General features: G+C 47.2%; 3 protein-coding genes across 4 annotated transcripts; 1 reads left to right on the top strand and 2 right to left on the bottom strand.

The window, feature by feature from the left end:
- Positions 1–2: 2 nt before the first annotated feature.
- Positions 3–4,546, bottom strand: LOC308433992 (cytokine receptor-like factor 2). 2 transcript variants are annotated; one of them, XM_080934157.1, is made up of 8 exons: positions 4,384–4,546; positions 4,055–4,157; positions 3,121–3,284; positions 2,347–2,480; positions 2,081–2,234; positions 1,839–1,956; positions 1,617–1,701; positions 3–1,296 (listed from the first exon to the last, which is right to left on the bottom strand). In XM_080934157.1, the coding sequence occupies exons 1-8, from the start codon at positions 4,448–4,450 to the stop codon at positions 1,078–1,080; spliced, it is 1,044 nt and encodes a 347-aa protein (XP_080790283.1). In that variant the 5' UTR covers positions 4,451–4,546; the 3' UTR covers positions 3–1,077. The 2 variants fall into 2 exon arrangements, with proteins under 2 accessions (XP_080790283.1, XP_080790282.1); XM_080934156.1 differs by having other exon boundaries at positions 1,128–1,493.
- Positions 4,547–6,152: 1,606 nt separating this feature from the next.
- Positions 6,153–10,448, top strand: LOC308434102 (granulocyte-macrophage colony-stimulating factor receptor subunit alpha-like). The gene is made up of 12 exons (XM_080934294.1): positions 6,153–6,206; positions 6,308–6,402; positions 6,559–6,710; positions 6,811–6,931; positions 7,311–7,440; positions 7,716–7,885; positions 8,176–8,303; positions 8,476–8,505; positions 8,927–9,062; positions 9,334–9,430; positions 9,915–9,981; positions 10,090–10,448. Exons 2-12 carry the CDS (start codon positions 6,324–6,326, stop codon positions 10,117–10,119), a joined length of 1,140 nt encoding a protein of 379 aa, XP_080790420.1. The 5' UTR covers positions 6,153–6,206; positions 6,308–6,323; the 3' UTR covers positions 10,120–10,448.
- Positions 10,449–12,303: 1,855 nt separating this feature from the next.
- LOC308434440 (vomeronasal type-2 receptor 116-like) lies at positions 12,304–19,079 on the bottom strand (the record flags this gene model as incomplete). The annotated part of the gene is given in 4 exon segments (XM_080934707.1): positions 12,304–13,152; positions 13,154–13,203; positions 15,722–15,845; positions 18,840–19,079. Coding segments are annotated over 4 exon segments (1,263 nt in total).
- Between the last annotated feature and the right edge of the window lie 2,992 nt (positions 19,080–22,071).

Genomic DNA, 22,071 nt, shown 5'->3' with positions numbered 1-22,071 from the left:
CCTGGGATCACGGACACCGGGCAAGTAGAGGCTTCAGGACATCCAGTGTGAGATCCGGGCGCGGGGCGATGACGTAGGGTAGCGGAAACAGCGGTAGTTTTCCGGGTTTGGAATGATGACATCTTAAGAGTCTGAAACAGAACAGCGGGTGAGGGGGCGTGGCCAGCACACGGACCGACCCGGGACCAGTACCAGTCTCGAAACCACGTGACGTCCGCCTTCGGGCTCTTGGTGATTATGTAAATGAGGCAGAACCAGCGGATAAGCACGATCAGGGCGTGGGCTGAGGCGTCACAACTGGAACGCAGTCAGGAAAGCGGGCGCGGTTGCAGCGTCATGGGCAGATACGCGAAACAGACAGGCTGCGCGGCTTGAGGCGGGGACTGGGACTCCAACCACAGAACCCAGGACACGGCCGCAGTGGTTGACAAACGGCAGTGATGCTGCGATCCGTGCGCTCGGTGGTGACGCGGGAGTGGCGGAAACAGTGGCAGAGAGGTAGCGCCCAGCGGTACGGATTCTCCTGCCACACTCCGCAGGCGCCACACCGTTCCCGGGGTCACAGCAATGGTTTCGGCCTGACAAGCCCAAGCAACAGGCCCCACCTCCAGCGATACCTGGCTCCGTCCATCGCACCCTTGGCATCCCTGATCTCAGAACCCGATTTACTGAAGCCAAGGAGGCGAGGCATGGCCTTGCTCACAAAATCCGCATATATTTGCATAAATGGTTGTCCTCACCACGGTGGTGGGCAGATTCTAGGCTGTAACTCCACTGCATTGACAAGCAGGGGCGTAGCCTTACAGACAGCAAAGCCCTGAAGTATTGAGTGTTCCCGGGTCAAAGATCAATGCACATCACCCTAACCCCCACGTGACCCATATGACGACAGAAAATACAGGAGATGTGGATTTAGTTTTCTCCTTTAATAGGGATTGGGCGTGGCTTACGCTATGATTGATTATGCAGCTGGCATAGTTTAGGTGATAATTGGCAGGCGGAGAGCATGACTTCCTGGATGGCTTGTGGATGGAGCTTTGGTGATCAATGGGCAGTGAGGGAAGTCCATGGGAAAAGTCACAGGGTCAGGTATCCGCTGTCATCTACCAGGAAGGCGGCCCCGCCCACTGAAACCGTGGCTCTGTGCCCTGCGCTCACAGGTGGGAGGTTGAGAGAGCCCGGGGCGGCCTCTTGCTCTGTCTCTACCCCCTTTGCCAGAGGCTGGATGACATTGTCCTCCTCGGACTCTGCCCCCTTCATCATGGCTGCCACCATGGTGTCCCCAGCGATCCAGGCCTGCAAGGGTCGGGGTCATAGTGAGGGAGTGGGGCCAAGATAGGAAATGAAGAAGAAAGAGGTGGAGTCACCCGCTGTTCAAGAAAGTTCACTTTAGGAAGAGGTCGCAGCTTGCAATGCTTGTCTGAGTGGATTGGACCTGATTCTGCCGGAACCGGAAGTGGCAAGAAAATGGGATGGAGCATTGTGATGTCAATCTAGCAAATGAGCGGGACAAAAAGTGACATTTTTCCAAGCGGGGGCTACATGGGTGGGTGGGACCTCTACTTGACCCAGGGCACCGCTCCCAGCCCCCACCTCCAATCATGTGATGTGGTCACCTGGAAGTTCCCGCCATGCGTCTCAAAGAGGCCTGGGAAGGAGCTGCGGGGATCAGGGACACAGGGGAGCAGTGCCTCCTTCACCCTGGGGGTAATAAAAGTTGAGGGGGGCGGTCAAAAATTTTGTGACTCCGCCCTCAACTTCAGATATCTAGCTTAACACTTGACCCCGCTGGTGACCCCTGTGACCCTCACCTTTGAATCCGAACCTGCCCTCCTCACCTGCGGAGCCACAACAGGGCGGGGAGCAGTGCCAAGGCCGCCAGCATAGCGAGTCCCAGGGCCAGGGCGAGGGGCGGTGCCAGCAGGGGCTGTGGGGTGGTAGGGTCTGCACAGGAGGCTGGGGGGGCAAGGGCAGGTGAGTTGAAGAGGCCAAGGACACCAGAGTGTAGATTATCCCCAGGTTGGCGATGTCCTCAAGGAACCAATGATGTCACCCACAGGCCCTGCCTCTAGCCACTCACCCGCAGGCCCAGCACCCCGCACGCTGGTCCAGGCGCTAGGCATGGCCTCAGGACCATAGTGGGATCCTCTTGGCATCGCCCGAACCCGGAGGTCATAGCAGTGTCTGGGGTCGAGCCCGCCATATCGGAGGTCGCATCTTGAGGCCGAGATCGCCTGCAGGGGAACGAGCCAAGTCAGGGGGAAAGGCGGGGTCAGGAGTGGGGTCAAATGTCACGGGCGAAATCAAGGGGGCTAGGGTCAAGTTTGGGGTCCATCCCCCTCTCACCTGCCACCCGAGGTCCCCGGGGCCACGCAGTTGCAGCTCATAGTCCAGGCCCGGGTAGGGGTGTGCAGGGCAGGTGACGGCTATGCCATCCTCATCCCACAAGACAGTGACGTTCCATGGCGGTCGAGGCCGCACTGTAGGGGATAGGGTCGGGGCCTCAGTGTTTACTTTTAGAGTCCCGCATACTTTCCATCTCCAACACTCACTTCCTGCCTAAATCCAGCTTAGTTTCACAACCCAATCCTGGCCACACCCACTTCCTGTTCAATAGGCCCACCCAGTTTCTGGTCTTAGAAGGGAACTCCCTGTCCATGTCCCACCCAGAGGCACTTAGGCTCCCAATCCAGGCCACACTCACTTTGGGAAGAGCAAACAAGACCAACTTTTTGTCCAAACCAGGGAACTTCCTGTCTAAGCCCTGCCCACAATTGCACCAAAAGTCGGCCTGGGCCAAACCCACAAAATTGAAAAGAAAACAAGGCTCCTTTGTGACTCATATGCCCACTTCCTGTTTAAGCCCAACCTACAATCAAATCTAAGAAGCTGGACCCGCGCACTCCTGGTCAAACCCACAAAAATTTAAGGAAAACAAGGCCCACTACAAGTCTTAAAAACTATTTTTCTCTAAGCCCCACCCACTCCAAACCACACCCACAGATCCCCCCAAAATCAAGCCCACTTTATCAGATAGGCACTTCCAGTTCAAACCAGTGCACTACCTGTCTATGTTGCACCCACGTCCCACCTTTGTCCTGCCTGCCCAAAAACACTTACACCATGCCGACGCCAGCCTCCTTTTGGCGAAAACCGTGGCCCCGCCCCCGTCACGCAGCTGCAGCTCCAGCAGCCCTTGTCCTGCTGGGAGGACACAGCCATTTGTTAGCCCGAACAAGCCCAGGAAGTAGTGGGGGCAGGGCCGGTGGGCATGGTCTGCATACCTGCGGGTCAGGAATGACAAAACAGGAGGTGAGGGGCGCGATTAGAACTGAAAATGACAGAAGCAGACAGGAAGAACGTCATATGAAGATTTGCCCAATGACATGACATGGGAGAAAACACCCACCGGAAGTGACGTCATAGGGAGATGGACTAAGGATAAGGGGAACGGAATGATTGAAATGCATGAACAGAAATTGACATCACAGAAGGGCACGGGAAAAAATGAGAATAGAAACTGATAGGAAGTGACATCATGAGATGTGGCCAGGGTCACAGATAAAGTAGCGGTAAATGGGCGTGTAAGCCAGGGTCTTTAGGAAACAGGAAGTGACAATACTGCCAGGACTAAAGTCAGAGGGTGACAGGGACCGGAGTACAGATTAATGGGCGGTTCGGTGGAGGATGAGGATACAGCAAGCCAAATCACAGACAGTGATGTTGTGGGCCGTGGTGAATGGTTGGAAAAATAAAGGGGGCTTGGAGGGTGAACTTCATAGGTGGTCGAAGCGACTGACAGGAAGGTTCCGGACATGGTCTGAACAGACTGATGAAAGGAAGTGACTTCACTTGAGGGGAACCGGGAACAGGAAATGAGAGCCACAATACTAGAGGCGGAGCCTGAGCCAGGAACTGACTGAAGGGCAAGACCTCAGTAGGGACAGGAATTGGAGATAAAAAGTGAAAGGAAGTGACATCACAAGACAGGAACAGAGTATAGGAAGTGAGAGATGAGAAATTGGAAATCTCCCCTCCCCGCCATGCCACTCACCGGAAGTACAGGCTAAGATTGACAGGCGCACGGGAGGCAGGGCCCCAGGTCACTTCCACCGTTTTCAGATCATGGCAGACGACATGCACGGTGACCTCCGCTCCTGGGGGCGGGGCCCGGAGGGGTAGGGGGTTACCCGGGAATCAGGCCACAAAGTGTCCGGACACGCCATATGCGCCGGTTCGGAACTTCCTGTACGGACAGCCCTTAACCCGGAAATGACCTCATTCCATGTCCCCCGGAGTCGCGAACGTGGCGGTGACGTCACAGGGCAACGGGAAGTGGCTCCACCCCCCCCACCGCTCGCCTCACCCTCCGCACCCCCTCACCCGCCGCCTGCGGCGTCCGCTTCTTTAGTAGGAGAATGAAGGCGAAGGCCCATGCCGCCAAGGCCATGAGGGGGCGGGGCCGCGCGATTGACGGCAGCGGTGCCGGGCGGGTGCTGCTCGGGGAACCGAGTGATTGACCGATGGAGGAGTGGCAGGGTGATGGACAGGCGCAGAAGCGGGGGCGGGGCCTGAACGCAGCTGAGTTAATTATAGGGGCTGTGGGCGTGGCAGACCTGTGAGTGACAGAGCTCAGTGACGTGTGTGGGGCAGAGCCTACATTTTGAATGTGGCTGAGCTTCCGTGACAACCGCTGGGGGCGTGACTTGGATGGTGGGCGTGGCCCTGCGACTGAAGGCAGCAGTAGGCAGGATTGAACGCTGATTGACAGGAGCCCTTTTTCTTGTCTCCAAGTCTCAGGCTGAGTGTGCCTGAGGCCACACTGTGTGCACTAGGGCCAGGGGCTGAGTGCTGCAGGGGCCGTGTTAGGCGGGCGTCCCCACTGTCCAGGCATGAAGTCGCACTCAGAGCCTCTGAGGCCACCCTGTGTACAGGGGAGGGGGTTTGGACCTCAAGCAAGAGTCACACTCTGTGCTCCGGGGTCACGCTATGCGTTCCCCCACGTCCCGCGTCATCCAAACAGGTGTACTGCACCTGGAGTCAAACCGCGCATATCCGGCCACCCCCCCCCACCCCGAGGCTGTGGCCACACTGTGTGCCCGCCTGCCTGTCATGCAGCCCCGACCCCGCCTCCTCTTCCCTTCCCAGTTTCCCAACCTTGCAGAGGAGGAAGTGCGAGTCGTGTGGGCGCACAGTGTGGCCGCTGAGCTGCCGGCCCTGAGACGCAGATGCTGCTGGCCCTTGACACTGATGCAGACATCCAGACCCGGTGAGCTGCCCCTGCTGCCACACTGTGTGCGCCTGGGGTGGGGTGAAGGCTGGGGGACCCGGGGTAAGAGAGGGATCCTCCACCGACCCCACAGACGCCCTGTTGCCCTACTGTGTGCCAAACCCCCCATTTCAGCCCAGGGCCAGCAGAGGGATCTGGGGTGGGGGAACCGGAGGCCTCTGGGACAAGAGATGAATTTGGACCTACGGACCTACTGTGTGCAGCCTCCCGGGCAGTTTCAAATGGGCCCCTAGGCGGGTCCCGGTGGTGAGAGGGACCCCTGAGGGGTTGGAGGTCATGAGCACACAGTGAGGTCGCGGCTGAGGTCAGTGTCTGTGGGGCATGAAGTCATTGTGGTGACACTGCGTGTTTGTCAGGGTGGTCTTGTGGAAAAGAGCAGGTGCATAGGGCGCGGTTTCCCACCCAGGCCCCTGTGCCTCCCCCCTTCCCACCCCTGCTCTCCAGCGCCTGCTGCACAGGAAGCAGAGGGGGGTTCGGGGTGTGGGAAGAGGAAGTTGCCTGCGCCTGGGCCTAGGCGAGGGAAGGGCGGCTCCTGGGGTGAGGGCAGTGCACATTCAGGCCGTGGGGAGACCCCAGAACCCAGCCACGCACCTGCACCGACCATGGGGAGTGTGGTTCCACGCCTAAGCAAAGAGTGGGTGGGGGCGGGGCCGGCAAAGGTTAGAGGTTCCTGGACACGCCCACTGATGTTTGGTAGACAGCTGGCTCTGGCTCCATCCACTTTACTGACAGGCAACATCACTGCACAACCATTTCTGAAGGTTTGACTACTCCAACTTTCCCTTGATTAACAGATCTCTTTTAACCCTGCCCACACCTCCCCTCTCCCCACTCAGCTTCATTGACAGCCCAGGCCCTTAACTCCGCCCCTGAAGTTGATTGACAGCCCCCCAACTCTGCCCCTCTTGACTGACAGGTAGGCTCCGTGGCCCCGCCCACCAGTTTGACCAGGAGGCCCCTGACTCCCTCCTTGCTGACACCACAGACCTGGTCCTGCCCCTCTCCCCTGATTGACAGGCTCTGCCTTTCATCCATGGCCGCCGCCCCCTGGCCACCACTGCTCCTGCTCTACTCTGCTCTCCTCACTGTCCCTGGTGCCTGGGCCACAACCAGTGAGTCACTCGCGGGGTGGGCGTGGCTTGATTACCACTGAGCAACTGAGAATGTTGTGGTTGGGGCTTGGGGAGGAAGTGGCCCTGAGTCTCTTTACTGCAGTGGGCAAGTCCAGCACCAGGCGTGGCCCCAGTGTTCTTTCCCCTCACCCGCAGCCCAGAACCCACCCGACTGGGGCACAGCCTTGAACTTGACCTTTGACCCTGGGACCTGGACCTTGACCTGGGCCCGCCCCCCGGTGGGCATGGACGTGAAGTCCTGTACAGTGACCACGCCTAGCCCTTTCAGGGTCCGTTGGCGGGTGCAGGTGCGTGGGGTGGCGGGGCTGGATAGCAAGGACAGGGCTTCCTTATGGTCCGGATTTCCTGGAGACATCACCTCCGACCTCGCTGACCCCCACCCCACAGCCCCGGGGCGGCCTGTGCCGGTTCAGACCTCTGGAGCTGCACCTTGGGGCAGAGCTGGAGGTGGAGGCAAACTACAGTCATGGCCCTGCCCGGCGGCACCGGCTGGGATTTGTCAACGCAGGTGGGCATGGCCTTCAGGGAGGGGGCTTAGCCTCGGGGTGGGCAGGGTGGCTTGGAATGACGTCATCATTCTATGGTGGCCATCTTGCCCTCTCAGCCATTTCAGACTCTAGGCGGCCATCTTGTTCCCTATGTTGGCCACCCTCCCACTATACCTTCTCCATTTTGTTTTCAGTAATGGCAGTCATCTTGTCTGTCACCTCGTAAGTCCATTTTGTTCCCACGGTGGCCATCTTAAACTGACGCTGGCCACCTTGTCTCCCCTTTCAACAGTCATGTTGTGTCCCAACCGGCTAATTTGTCCTCTTGGTGCTCATCTTGTTTTCCCCATAACCTGGCCATCTTGTCTTTCCTCTCGGTGGCTATATTGTCCCCCACAGGTCACCCCGGCTCGGGGGCGATGAACCTGACCTGTGAAATCCATGATGCCAGCTTCCTGTCCTGTGAGTGGGGGGTGGGGCCGGCCGCGCCCACTGACGTGCACTACTCGCTGCACGTGCTCAACGCCACGTGAGTGACAGGGAGGGGTGGAGACGGACCAATGGTGTTGGTGGGTGGGGGTGGGGAGTTTCTGATTCTCAGAGTTCGCTTTTCCGGTCTAATGGATGAGGTTTGTGTCAAGGGTGGTGCTTCCTGTCTATTAGGGCTGAGACTTCCTGTGGGGGGAGGGACTTCTTGGTTCTCAGTAATCAGGGTGTGGGGCGGGACTTCCTGTCCCTTGGGGCCAAGTTATTCCCCATTGGGGTCATGGCCTGTGACCTCACAGATGGCCCCGCCCACCGCAGGGGGCATGATGCTGCGCACTGCTTTCCCCCCCTGGGCCCTGACCCTGCCCTCAGCTGCCAGGCCAAGGACCTGTCCTGGCTGCCGCGTCGTGCCTACATCATCGTGAGGGGACAGAGCCGGGTGGGGCCTGTGCAGTTCCTGGATGCCGTGGTCAACACCAAGCTCATCGGTGAGGGCGGGGCCAGGGCCGGGGGTAGAGCGAGCCACACCCACTTTCAGTCCACTATCATACTTTCTGTGGGGAAACACCTACTTTCTGGATGAGCTCCGCCCACTTACTGTCTAACTGAGGGCATTCCTGCCGGGCGGGGCTCTGGCGTCCAACTGTTGGGGCTCTCGGGTATGAGTGACAGCTCAGTGGGCCGGGTTTGTAAGCCTGGGTGACAGCTAAGGGGCAGGGTTTGAGTCTGACAGGCTGGTGGGCAGAGTGATTTGCTGACCCCATCCTGAATCCCGCAGAGCGGCTGTGCCCACCCCGTGAGGTCTCCGCCTCCTGTAACTCCTCCCACTGCAGTGTCGCCTGGGCCCCGCCCCCTACCTGGGCACCCATGAGCGTGCGAGACTTCCTGTTTGAGGTGGAGTGGAAGGTGGGTAGGGTTGGTATGGTGGGCGAGACTTCCTGTTGTGGGCAGGGACTAAAGAGTGGGTGGGGACAGAAGGGTAGGCGGGGTAGATTTGGGTGTGACAGCTCATGGTGGGCAGTCATGTATCTGGTTCCACCCCTCACACAGCCCCTCTCCCTCCACTTTCCCCCTGCAGAGCTCAGCGCCCGGGAGCCTCCCCCACACGGTAGGGTGACCCCTGACCCCTTACAAATGATGGGAAGTGGATTTGTGGAGACTGTCAGTGATGTCATGGGCACAGTGATGTCATACAAAGGAAATGAGCCTGATGACAGGAAATGGCATCAGTGGCGCAAAGTGATGTCACGAGAAGGAAGTATACTTGTAGGGACAGGAAGTGCTATTACAGACACAGGAAATGAGCTCAACTCCAGGAAGTGATGTTATGGTATCAAAAAGTGAACTTAAGGGAAAGGAAGTGATTTTATGGGGACAGGAAGTACAATGAAGGAACAAAAAGTGACATCACAGCAGGAAGTGGCATTTTGGGGACAGGAAATGGAGTTTGGCGGACATGAACTGCAGATTTGAGCACAGAAAGTTGAGATTTGAGAACAGGAAGTGACGCCCACCATCTCCACCCTTAGGTGCGCATTGGGGGCGAGGATGTTAACACCTTTGACTTCCCCAGCCCCGCCCCCCGGGGACGCCATGAGGTCCGTGTCCGTGCGGGTGATGTGAGGAGTAAGAGGTGGAGCAGCTGGAGCCCTGCCTTCCGATTCGGTGATTTCTCATGTTCCGCCCTGAGCCAGAAATCACTGTGACAGGGAGTCTGGTCTCCCACTTTCAGTTTCGTTTTTGTTTTTTTTTTTAAAGGGTGGGACCTGCAGGAATTTCCTGACTGTCACACAGCAATTCCCACCCATTTTCTCAAATTTTTTTTCTCAAATTCCCATATTCCGGGTAGAGAGGAGCCCAGGGCAGGGGAGACCCCGCAAATGTCTATCCTAGATGCAGGGCTTCCAACCTCTGACCCTGTCTCTTCCCCCTCAAGGGTCCGAGGACGTGAGAGTTCCAGGGCCACTGGTGTCAGCAGCCACGGCCATTGCTGTTGTATTGTGTGTGCTTGGGCTTGGAGTGACTTGCATCAGGTGCGGGGTCGGGGGTGGGGCGAGGATTGTCCATCAGGACTGAAATTTCTACTTGGGGACGGGACTTAATTTTTGTTGTTGAGGATGTCCCATACGAGTGGGACTTACTGTACATCAGGGTCAAGGACTTCCTTTGTCAGGGATGATTTTTGTCTGGGGTGGGACTTCCTGTTTCCCTGGGATGACAACTTTCAGGGATGTGGACTTCCTGTCCATCAAAAGTGAAATTTCTACTTGGTGGCAGGACTTATTCTTTGTCATGGATTAGAACTTCCCGTTGGGCTTGGAATTTCTTGTCGGGAGCTGGACTTCCTATGTCTTAGGGTTTAGCTTGAAAGAAGGGATGAGGACTTCCTGTCTTATGGATGAGAATTTGGGTCTGGACCAAGAACTTCCTGTCTGGGGCGGGACGTTTCCCCATTTCTGGGATGGGTACTTCCAGCCGGGTTAAGACGGCCGCTGTGATCCCCTACCTCTCCCTCAGGCGCCTCTGCACCCCAATCCCCCGCATCCCGGACAAAGTGTCGGACAACGCGTGCGTCAACCCAGAGGTTGGAGGGTGCAGTGGCGGGGGTGGGGTCTCTTTGTGGCAGAGGCTGTGCCTCCACTGTGACAACCCACCCCCTCGGGCGCGACAATACACCTCCTTTCCCCTGCAGACGCTGAGGAAGGACTTGCAGCGCCTGTAGCCCAGTCCAGTCATTGATGTCATCACAGAAGGGAGATCCCGCCCCCACCGTGTGACGGTTGTTCGACCACTTCAGGCTTTTCTTTATTGGTGCTTTTGCCCCCCTCACTTGATTGACAACCTGCTATTCTTCATGGGAAACAGGAAGTCCCGCCTAGAGAGAGTGATTGACAGATGTGATGTTCTGTTTTGTTCTCTTTATCAGTGACATCACCTAATGGTTGTCCCGCCCCCAACCCTATGATTGACAATCTTGGACTTTTTTTTTTTTTTTTTTTTGGTATTAGAACCGCGGACAGGAAGTTCCGCCCATGTACAGTGATTGACAACCTTCACCCCATACAGACACAGACTTTCTGTTTTGTTTTCTTTCTTGCCAGTTTAAACAGTCGCACTCTAGAGAGAGTGATTGACAGATCCCCCGAATCTGGCTTTTTTATCTGTGATTGCCCATAGGAATTCCTGCTTTCCATCCGTGATTGACAAACCAAGTTCTTTTTCCGATGTCTCTGTCATCCCTGTGGACAGTCATTGCTCAGTGCCAGGTCTGTGAACCACAAAGACCAGCCTGCAGACGTCTCCCAAAACCATAGTGTATACAAATACACTGGGCATTTAATGAGAAATAAGAGAACAATGGGCATTTTGGGATTGCAGAAAGGGGTACAAAGGATATTTTAGGAGCAAAATGTAAAAAAAAAAAAAACAATTAAATCACAAGGTAAAAAAAGAAACTAGAAAAGTTAAAAATAGAGCAACAAACAATAATTTGAGAGAAAAATGACATTGAGTTCAACAACGAATGTTCAATAATAATAATAATGTGTGTTTGTATGTGTGTTTTAGGTGTAAGATGAAATTCTAATAAGATTCAGTAACTCTTATTCTGATAAAATTGATAAGACCCATCATCTATGTTCACAGAATTCACTGACCTCACTGTGATACAGGTATTGGGCATGATGTTATTTTCACTACTGTTAATTGCTCTCGGAATGAAGTACCTTTACTTCCTGTTACAATGCTGGGTTTTTATATAAAGTGCAAGAGTCTTATATTGCAGGCACAGTCTGAACTCCATCGTCCTTTTCATGTACTGTGCCTTCTGAGTATGTTATTCAATATTGATACCATGTTCATAACACACTGTAGAGCTACTCAAAAGCCAGTTCCTCAGTGACAGCCTCAACAATATGCAGTGCTGCCACCATGCTCCACACTCTACTCACATTCACTCTTGTTTCTCTTTTCAAATTGGTTCTTTTTATTGCATCAGTAATCTGTGGTATTCCAAGTCACTAATTAGGCAACTTATTGTAGCGATCACCTATCTCGCCAGCAAGGAATACACACCACAACAGGATCCTTCTACAGGCGTTTATTGCGGGTTTGATTGCAGTGGCCAAAGACCCTGAGCCCAGAAACCAACCCTCCTTATATATGCTTAGGAGGACTGTGTCGCCACCTGATTGGTGCATTCTGTGCGCCCTAATTAGCATACTTGGAGTCAGCATGAGTCAGCAAAACAGGCATATGTGCATGCGCACTTAGGTTGTTTATCTCAAAACTGGCCACCCTCCCTTCGGGCTGGGCGCCATCTTGTAATGGCAAATGCGGTGGCTTCCCACAACTTATCATTTTGCTAAAACTTAGTTTCTCTTGCTGTAACAAAATACTGTGGTCAAAAGGAACATATAAAAATGTGGTGATTTCCCTGTATACCTTGGTCACAAATATTTGAATGAAGCTAAGGCAAGAACATGAATGTAGGCATCCAATTAGAGTCCATGGAATAATGCTCATCACTAACTTCATGTCCATGTTGTCTAAAATCCTCTTTCTTATAATTCCCAGGGCAACTTGAGTAGAGGTGGCACTGTACACAGACAGTAGGGTCACTTTAATTAATCATTAATTACAAACATGACTTACATACATACAGAAGTCAACATTATGGCAGCCATTCCTCAACTGAGATTCCCCTAGTCTAAAAGTTGAGGTTTGTGTACTCAAGAATGAACCCATTTTCCACGGAGCCTTAGTATTTCCTATTTCATCAGGCAGTGCTGTCCTGTGTGAGTATGATCCTTATTACTTAACCTTTTTTATGATTTAGTATTACATTTGTAAGACAAAGCAGGAAGATATATTGAGTACAATTGAATATTTTTAAAGTAGCAAAGTTTCAATAAGATTTATCTTTGTAATTCTGGGGAAATTTTGAATCTGATCTAACTAAAATAACATAACACTTTGGGGAAAAAAATACACCTAGCAACCCTGCACTAGAAGCCAAGATGGAGAAGACTTCAACGACTACCATGACCTTCCCCCCGGAGCTGTGGTAGACAGGGAGGAAGGTGATCCACACACTGCAGAACACCAGCATGCTGAAAGTTAGGAACTTGGCTTCATTGAATCTGTCAGAAAGGTTCCTAGCCAAGAAAGCCACAGTGAAGCTCCCCAAAGCCAAGGAGTCCAAGTGTCCCAGGACAAGATGGAAGGCAATGACCGAGCCTTTGTTGCAAATGATGATGGTCTTCCCATGTTCAGATTGTATGTCTCTGTCAATAAAGGGAGATGTTGCCAACCAGATTCCACAGAGAACAAGTTGGATTAGGGTACAAATGGGAATGACCAAGTTAGGTGCCCCTGATGCCAGCATCCCTCTCATTTGATTTCCTGGAGATGTGAGCTTGAAAGCCATGACCACAGTTATTGTTTTGGCCAACACTGTAGACACAGCCCCTGTGAAAAACACTCCAAATGTGGTCTGCTGTAGGATGCAGGTGGCTTGGTTGGGATGTCCAATGAAGAGCAATGAGCAGAGAAAGCACAAGATGAGAAAAATGAGGAGGGTGTAGCTAAGTATGCAGTGATTTGCCTTCACAATGGAAGTAGCTTTGTTTTTCACAAAGGTGAAAAGGACTGTGAGGGCAGAGAAGCACAGGGCCATGCAGCCTAGAGCCATCCCCAGTGGATCTTCATACGCCAGAAATGACACAGCTCTTTGGAGGCAGTGGGTTTGCTCTATCTAAGTTGGCATATGTGTCATCTGCACACCTCACACACTGCTCCATATTTACTGGAAAATGAGATACCATAGTTATATTCTTTAATATTGAGTATCTTTATTACTCAGAGAACACTTCAGAATATTTTGGTGTTGAGTATTTATGTAATTCCTTATTGCTGTGGGGACCACTGACTTAGGGCTGCTCAGTCTTACCCTATGCTTGGTGAAAGAACAACATATCATTTTGGGGAATGGAGGAGAAAAATACTTATTAATTATACAGTCAATTAACATACTTTGTTTTAATTGCATAGAATATAATAATATGCATGAAGTCATATTATTTAATTTCTTGAACCTTTAACTATCACAGATCTGTGCAGTGTGCTGACATAGTTCTCAATGGCAGATGATGAAATGCATTATGTACTTTGTTGGCTTTGAGGGTTGTACCATTTGTCAATATTATCACATATGTACAAGACCATAACATTACTCATGTAAATACTCTGCATAAAGCAATAATTCCATTATTGAAACTATATGCCTCATAGACCTATGAAGGTTCCTCTCATTGTGGCTAGGTCTCCTTTCTCCCAACTACACATTACAAGCCAGGTAGCATGAAGTTTGTGGATATTTACATTCATCCCTCTTTCCTTGGCTGGGCTGTGATTGCTGATGAGCACTATCACATTTTTGGGTGCATTCCAAAAATCTTCACTGGTGTTCTAATTCTTTGACAGCAAATGTTTCATCCTTTAAGACATCTAAGCTCTTAAAATATATTTAATTAAATGGCAGTTGTTACCCTGAGCATCTGGTCTTTGTGAGGGACCAAGCTGGATTATAGCAGGGAGACATTTTGAACGGATCATGTCGTCAAGTTACTTTGTTCAAAGAATCAAGGAAGATTAAACATATCCATAGTCTAAGCTTAAAAATTTATTGTTTAAAGAATGCTTATAGGATTCCATCTCTCTTTTATTATAGTTGCTGAGCATGAACTATAAATGTAATTATCTCATCCTCCATCCATCTTCCCTGCTTGCTGAGGTCCTGAAACAAACCAAGCTACTCTGAGCAGCGTGCTATCTCAGGAGGACTTCCATTCTTCCCCTTACTTTCATCACATTTTTGAATGCTGAACATTACATATAAGCTTCCTTTATCCCACCCATTATCCCTGCTTGCTGAGTTCTCTGGAGCAAGCCAAGCTGCCATGAAGAGCCTGCTACCTCATTCTTCTGCTGCCTCTCTCTGCCCACTTTCATCCGATCTGTAGCTCCTGAACCAAAGACGCTGGCAGATCCAGAAACACATATCCCAAGGATAGTAGTCATCAAAGGCCTGCCATAACCAACACCAGAACCATAGAGGTTAATCCCCTGAATACCTACTACAACAATAACATCCAGTGACCTAACACATCCTGGTTGCTAAAGGCCCTTCAAAGAACAGAATCAACAAAAGCCAGCACAATATGACATCTTTCAGAGCACAGAAAGACTTCTAAGGCAAGCCAAAGATATCCTATTGCAACTGAAGCACAAGAAAATGATCATAAATCTAATGTTATAAAGAATATAAAGGAATAAATTCCTTTAAAAAATACAGGAAAATAAAATCAAATAGGTAGAGGTCTTTAAAGAGGTAAAAATGAATTACTTAAAGATATACATGAAAATACAATTAAACAAGTGATGAAAATAAAACTGAGACCTGAAAGTGGAAACAAAAGCAATAAAGAAAATACAATCTGAAGGAATCCTAGAGATGGAAAACCTAGGGAAAACAACAGAAGCAAGTATTACCAACAGAGTATAGGAGCTGGAAAAGATATTCTCAGATGTAGGAGATACACTGTAATAAATTAATACATCAAAGAAAATGTTCAATATAAAATAATTCTGACATAAACACCCAGGAAATCTGTGATACTAGCAAAAGACCTAACCAAGGAATAATAGGAATTGAAGAGGAGTTCCAGGTCCAAGTCCCAAATAACATTTTCAGGAAAATCAAAGAAGAAATCTTTTCCTACCTACAGAAATAGATTCTTATAAACATACAAGACACGTACAGAACATCAATTAAAATGGACCAGAAAATTCTACCAGTACATAAAAATCAAATTACAAAATTTACAAAACAAAGAAAAACATTAAGAGCAGTGGGAAAGGGGCCAGGAACATACAATGGCAGATCTATCAGCATTACACCATATTTTCCACCTATTTCCTATACCACCCCTGGGAATATACCTAAAAGATGCTCTACAATCTCACAATGACACTTGCTCAAATTATGTTCATAGAAGATTCATTCATAATAGCCAGATACTGAAAGCAGCCTATAAGTCCCTGCAAAATATGAAGTCACTAACTATTGTGAGAGAAATTAGTTGTTTGTAGAAGATACTGCAGATAATTTGCAGAGTCCAAAAATGTTGGTATTTTTTAAATGATTAAAATCTGAAGCACTCAGATTTTAGGTATTCCATTTCCATCTAGGACATTTTACATTTCTAGTTTGGAAAGAGGAGATACTTGAATTCAGCAGGGTTTTTCTACATGGAAGTATGTACCTGTCTCATTGGAAACTTCATTTTCTGGGCAATGGGCACAGGCAAAGCAGCAGTGTGATATTTGTTTCTGATGAATTTTCCTGAATCCAGCAGTGCATGTCACACTACACATAAAGGTGGGAACCTGAGGATATATTTGTGTAATGTATGTATGTATCAAGTATATAATGACACACATGCATATATTTACATATATGTAACAAAATTTCAAGGTTTATATGTAGTTACATAATTTTTAGTATAAATATACTTAACAGATATTAGTCTATATTCCTCTAATAAATCACTTAACTTCAGATACTCTATTATTTTGTGTAAGCTTCCAAAAATATTTACTACATCATGTAATATTAAGTGTGTAATATTTGTGTTGTATACATTTTTAAAATATCCTTCCTAAAGTGATTAAATGCAAATGGAACATTTGTGTGGCATCAGTTTCTCTGACATAATTTATAAGTAAAAGAATAATAATAATGAGTTGGGTGAAAAGGGAAGGTAGGCCGCATCAAGTAAAAGTTCTTTGATGAATATGAACAAAGAATGTTATATAAAACTTTTATAGAATTAATAAACTTTTTCTAAGTTTAAAACAAATGTGGAGAAGTATTTCTTAATGAAATATGCTGTACTTTGTTAGGCTATAACGATGTTCAAACAAAATCACAAAATTTTATGGCTTATGTATACTTAGAAAATTTGATCATGAATATACACATATATTATTCTAAGCTTTATAAATATGTTTTTGTATTGGCATGTGAGTACACTAAAGCATGGGATGAATCCACAGACCTTTGACCCCTACGACCAAGATTCATAGGAAGTTTTGAATTATCAAATTTTCATGCTGCTGAGGATGGGTCTTTTGCAAAGAAATGCTACTCAGCTGTTAAAAATGAGGACATCATGAATTTGGCAGGCAACTGAATGGACATAGAAAATACCATTCTGAGTGAGGTAACCCAGAAACAAAAAGACATACATGGTACGTACTCACTGTTAAATGGATATTAGCCAAAAGTTCATTATACCCATGATACAACTACAGATCATATGAAGCTTAAAAGGAAGGAAAGCCCACTTAGAAGGGGGAACAAAATAATTGTGGGAGGCAGAGGGAGGAAGGAATCTGGGAGGGTTAGGGGAAGAGGAGGGAAAATGGGATCAGAATCAGGTATGGGGGTGACACAAGAGAAACCAAAAGGATCAGAGAAAATAATAGAACTATATAGCAGTGTGGGGTGGGGGTGGAGAGATCCTCTAGAAAATCCCAGACACCAGGGATGTGCAAGGCTCCATGGACTCAGTGTGGATTACATTAGCTGAAATTTCAAAAAGTGGAGAGATGGAACCTGAAGAAACCACGACCAGTAGCTAGACATGCCCCCAGTTGAGGGATGGAGCCACCTACCCATCAAAAACTTTGACCCAGTATTGTTCCTATCTAAAGGACATGCAGGGACAAAAATGGAGATTGAAAGAAGGGCCATCCAGAGACCACTCAAACTGGGTCAAGTCAATGCACAGACACCAAACCCCTATAATGTTGCTTGCTGACAGGCATGGCTGTCTTCTGAGAGGCTCTACCAGCACCTGGTTGAGATTAATACAGATGTAGCCAACCATTAGACTCAGCTGGGGGACCCCTATGGAAGAGTTGGGGTAAGGACTGAGGGAGCTGAAGGGGATGGCAACCTATAGGAAGAGAAACAGTATCATTCTAACCACTTGGAACTCCCAGGGACTAAGCAGTAAATATTAAAAAATAAAAATCGGTTTATCTCTTTACCAGCCCAGTTTAGTTCAGAGCCGCATGCTCCTCTGGCGCCCCGTCTGAGCTGCCACCACATCTCAACTCATCCATGCAACTCCCTTCCTTTGGCGGTTTACTACCACCTGTTCTCGGCCTCTGTCCTGGGGTATTTCTGTACCCCAAAATCCCACATAAGCGTTTCATACAGATTTATGTGTTCAACTCTCAATCTACAAATCCTCTACGAAACAAGATTGCATCAAATAGACAAAAATACAAACTGCCCTTCTATATGAGATATTAGACCTGTAAAATCCTTTAATGTTCATAGCTTTTTAACACCAATAAATTCCACCGGGGTCCAGCTGGTCCCTAGGAAGCTCCAAGTTTCCTCAACCCCTAACCTCCATTCTCTGACCTCTTCAGACCTCTCAACTTCCTTTGCCCCGCCTAGTCACTGGCTTTCCTTTATTTTACTAATTAAAATGGGAAGGTTCAGTTGGAGTCATATGACTAGCCAGCCCTTCTAGGTGAAGTGGAATTAACCCTAAAATACAAACAGCTTCAGGACAATCTACAAATACTCTGATCTATTATTTTTCCAGTCTAAAAAACAAACAAAACAAAACAAAACAAAAACAAACAAGCAACCCCCCCCCCAAAAAAAAAAAAAAAAAAAAAAAAAGCTGCAGGCATGGAAAAAGAGAGGAGCTTGAAGAAAGGGAAGTCCAGGCCCAAAATGGGATCTACCTCAAGGGGAGGCACCAATGACTGACACCATTACTGAGGCTATGGGGTGCTCACAAAAGGAGACCTACTGTGACTGCCCTCCGAAAGACCCCTTAAGCAGCTGAGAGAGTCAGATGCAGATATTTGCACCCAACCGGTGGACAGAAGCTGCTGACCCTGTGGTTGAATTAGGGAAAAGCTGGAAGAAGCTGAGGAGGAAGGCGACCCTGTAGGAGAACCAGGAGTCTCAGTTAACCCTGACTGCTGAAATCTCTCAGACACTGAACCACCAATCACACAGCATACCCCAGCTGATATGAAGGCCCCAACACATACAAGCAGAGGACTGCTAAATCTGGGTTCAGTCAGAGAAGAGGCACCTAACCCATGAGAGACTGGAATCCCCAGGGAGTTTAAGATCTAGTGGGGTGGGTGGGGAGGAAGCATCCTCATGGAGGGGGGTGGGGTAGGAAGGAGGTATGGGATGTAGAATAATCAGAGAGTGGACTAGGAGGGTTATAAATATCAGCAGTGAAAAAAAAGATTAAATAAGAAGAAGGAATTTTTCTTTTTTAAAAAAAGAAAGAGCAACAACAACAATTACAAAAAGACTGAAAATTGTCACATACACACTGATGTTCTTCCTGTGGCCCATTCCAAGCCTTCTAATATATGAAGTTGTTGGCTCTGTGGGAAATAAGGAAAATAGCTTCCTATTTTCACTTTTAATCCAAAGCCGTGTGGAAAATTCCAAATGTTGAAAATGTCATACTCTGCACACCGATTTTCCCTATGATTCATGTTCACAAGTTCTCCATCAGGGTTAGTAAATATCCTGGTCTTTAACAAGGAAGCCACGTAAATAAGATGCATCATTAAATAATTATATATGCATATCAATTAAGGCAATACAAAATTGAGATTGTCCCCTGGCTTTTTAAATGGGTCAGAGAAAATGCAAAAGTCAGTAAGAGAAAATGCAAAAATCAGTCAGAGAAAATGCAAAAGTCAAAAAGCTTCTAACCCAAAACATCCAGAAAATCCAGGACACAATGAAAAGACCAGACCTAAGGATAACAGGTGTACAAGAGAGCAAAGATTCCCAACAAAAAGGCCCAGAAAATAACTTGAACAAAATTATAGAAGAAAACTTCCCTAACCTAAAAATAAGACATGCCCACAAACATACAAGAAGCCTACAGAACCCCAAATAGTTTGGACCAGGAAAGAAATTCTTCCTGACACATATAGTCAAAACAACAAATGTTCAAAACAAAGAAAGACTACTAAAAGAAGTAAGGGAAAAAGGACAGGTAACATAAAGGCAGACTGATCAGAATTATATCAACAAAGACTATGAAAGCTAGAAGATCCTAGACTGACATCGCACAGAGCCTAAGAGAACACAAATACCAGACCAGGTAACTATATCCAGCAAAACTCTCAGTCACCATAGATGGAGAAACCAAGATATTCCAGGACAAAAACAAATTTACACAATATCCACAAATCCAGCCTTACAAAGAATAATAGACAGAAAACTCCACTACAAAGATGAAAACATCACCCTAGAATAATTAAGAAACTAATCCTGTTGCAACAGAAACAAAATAAGAAAAGCACAGAAACATAATACTAACTCTAACAATAAAAATAGCAGGAGTCAACAATTACTATTTCTTAATATATCTTAACATCAATGGACTCGATTCCCCAATAAAAAGACATAGACTATCAGACTGGATACTTAAACAAGATCTGGCATTTTGCTGCATACAGGAAACTCATCTCGGCAACAAAGACAGGCATTAACCCAGAGTAAAATGTTGGGAAAAAATTTTCCAAGCATATGGTACCAAAAAAGAAGCTGGAGTAGCCATCCTAATATTGAATAAAGTAGGTTTTCAACCAAAAGTCATCAAAAATATAAGGAAGGACACTTCTTACTCATCAAAACAAAAATCTATCAAGATGAACTCCCAATCCTGAACATCTATGCCCCAAATACAAGGGGATTCATAAAAAGAAACTATACTAAAGCTCAAAGCATATATTACACTATACACAATAATAGTGGGAGACTTAAACACCCCACTCTCATCAATGGACAGATCATGGAAGCAAAAACTGAACAGAGACACAGTGAAACTAACAGAAGTTATAAACCAAATGGATATAACAGACATCTATAGATTATTTCATCCTAAAACAAAAGAATATACCTTCTTCTCAGCACCTCATGGCACCTTCTGCAAAATTGACCATATAATAAGTCACAAAACAGGCCTCAACAAATATAAGAACATCAAAATAATCCCATGCATCCTATCAGATCACCATGGACTAAGGCTGGTCTTCAATAACAACAAAAATCCCACAAACACATGGATGCTAAACAATGCTCTATTCAATGATAGCTTGGTCAAGGAAGAAATAAAGATATCAAAGACTTTTCAGAATTTAATGAAAATGAAGGCACAACATAGTCAAACTTATGGGATACAATGAAAGCAGTGCTAAGAGGAGAACTCATCGCTCTGAGTGCCTCCAAGAAGAAACTGGAGACAGCACACACTAACAGCTATACAGCACACATGAAAGCTATAGAATAATAAGAAGCAGATACACTCAAGAGGAGTAGATGGCCAGAAATAATCAAACTCAAAGCTGAAATCAACCAAATAGAAACAAAAAGAACTATATAAAGAATCAATAAAATTAGGAGCTGATTCTTTCAGAAAATATACAAGATTAATACACTCTCAACCAGAGTAATTAGAGGGCACAGAGCGGATATACAAATTAGCAAAATCAGAAATGAAAGGGGAGGCATAACAACAGAAACAGAGGAAAGTGAAGAAATCATCAAAACCTAATACAAAAGCCTATACTCGATAAAACTGGAAAATCTGGAGGAAATGGACAATTTTCTAGACAGATACCAGATACAAAAGTTAAATCAGATAAACTATCTAAACAGCTCCATAACCTCTAAAGGAATGAAAGCAGTCATCAAAAGGCTCCCAACCAATAAAAGTCCAGGACCCGATGGGTTTAGTGCAGAATTTTATCAGACCTTCATAGAAGACCTAATACCAATACTCTCCAAACTATTCCACAAAATAGAAACAGAGGCAACACTACCCAACTCATTCTTCAAAGCCACAATTACGCTCATTCCTAAACCACACAGAGACCCTACAAAGAAAGAGAACTTTAGACCAATTTCCCTCATGAATATTTATGTAAAAATACTCAATAAAATTTTTGCAAACTGAATCTAAGAACACATCAAAACAATCATTCACCATGGTCAAGTAGGCTTCATTGCAGGGATTCAAGGATGGTTCAATATACAGAAATCCATCAATGTTATCCACTATATAAACAAACTCAAAGAAAAAAAAAACTAGATGCTGAAAAAAAATTGACAAAATTCAACACCACATCATGTTAAAAGTCTTGGAAAGGTCAAGAATTCAAGGCTCATATTTAAACATAGTAAAAGCAATATACAGCAAACCAGTAGCCAACTTAAAACTAAATGGCAAAAAACTTGAAGTAATTCCACTAAAATTAGGGACTAGACAAGGTTGCCTACTCTCTCCCGACCTATTCAATATAGCACTGAAAGTACTAGCTAGAGCAATCACACAGCAAAAAGAAGTCAAATGAATACAAATTGGAAAGGAAGTAGTTAAAATATCACTATTTGTAGATGATATGATAGTATACTTAAGTGACCCCAAAAATTTCACCAGAGAACTTTTACAGCTGATAAACACCTTCTGTAAAGTGGCCAGATATAAAATTATTCAAAGAAATCAGTAGCCTTTCTCTACTTAAAGAAAAAAAATGGCTGAGA

Source organism: Micromys minutus (assembly GCF_963924665.1).
Source record: "Micromys minutus genome assembly, chromosome: 21".
Classification (NCBI taxonomy): Eukaryota; Metazoa; Chordata; class Mammalia; order Rodentia; family Muridae; genus Micromys; species Micromys minutus.
The sequence above is the reverse complement of the archived record's forward strand: the minus strand, read 5'-3'. Positions and strand labels throughout refer to the sequence as shown.

Bases quoted from the DNA above. Each gene is read 5' to 3' on its own strand.
- LOC308433992 (XM_080934156.1), bottom strand. From the start codon at position 4,450: ATGGCCTTGGCGGCATGGGCCTTCGCCTTCATTCTCCTACTAAAGAAG. The intron at 2,235-2,346 runs GTGAGAGGGGGA...GTTCCCCTGCAG, and splicing joins CCGGGGACCTCGGGTGGCAG to GCGATCTCGGCCTCAAGATG. The intron at 1,957-2,080 runs GTGAGTGGCTAG...TTGCCCCCCCAG, and splicing joins GCGGGGTGCTGGGCCTGCGG to CCTCCTGTGCAGACCCTACC.
- LOC308434102 (XM_080934294.1), top strand. From the start codon at position 6,324: ATGGCCGCCGCCCCCTGGCCACCACTGCTCCTGCTCTACTCTGCTCTC. The intron at 6,711-6,810 runs GTGCGTGGGGTG...CCCACCCCACAG, and splicing joins GGGTCCGTTGGCGGGTGCAG to CCCCGGGGCGGCCTGTGCCG. The intron at 9,431-9,914 runs GTGCGGGGTCGG...CCTCTCCCTCAG, and splicing joins CTTGGAGTGACTTGCATCAG to GCGCCTCTGCACCCCAATCC.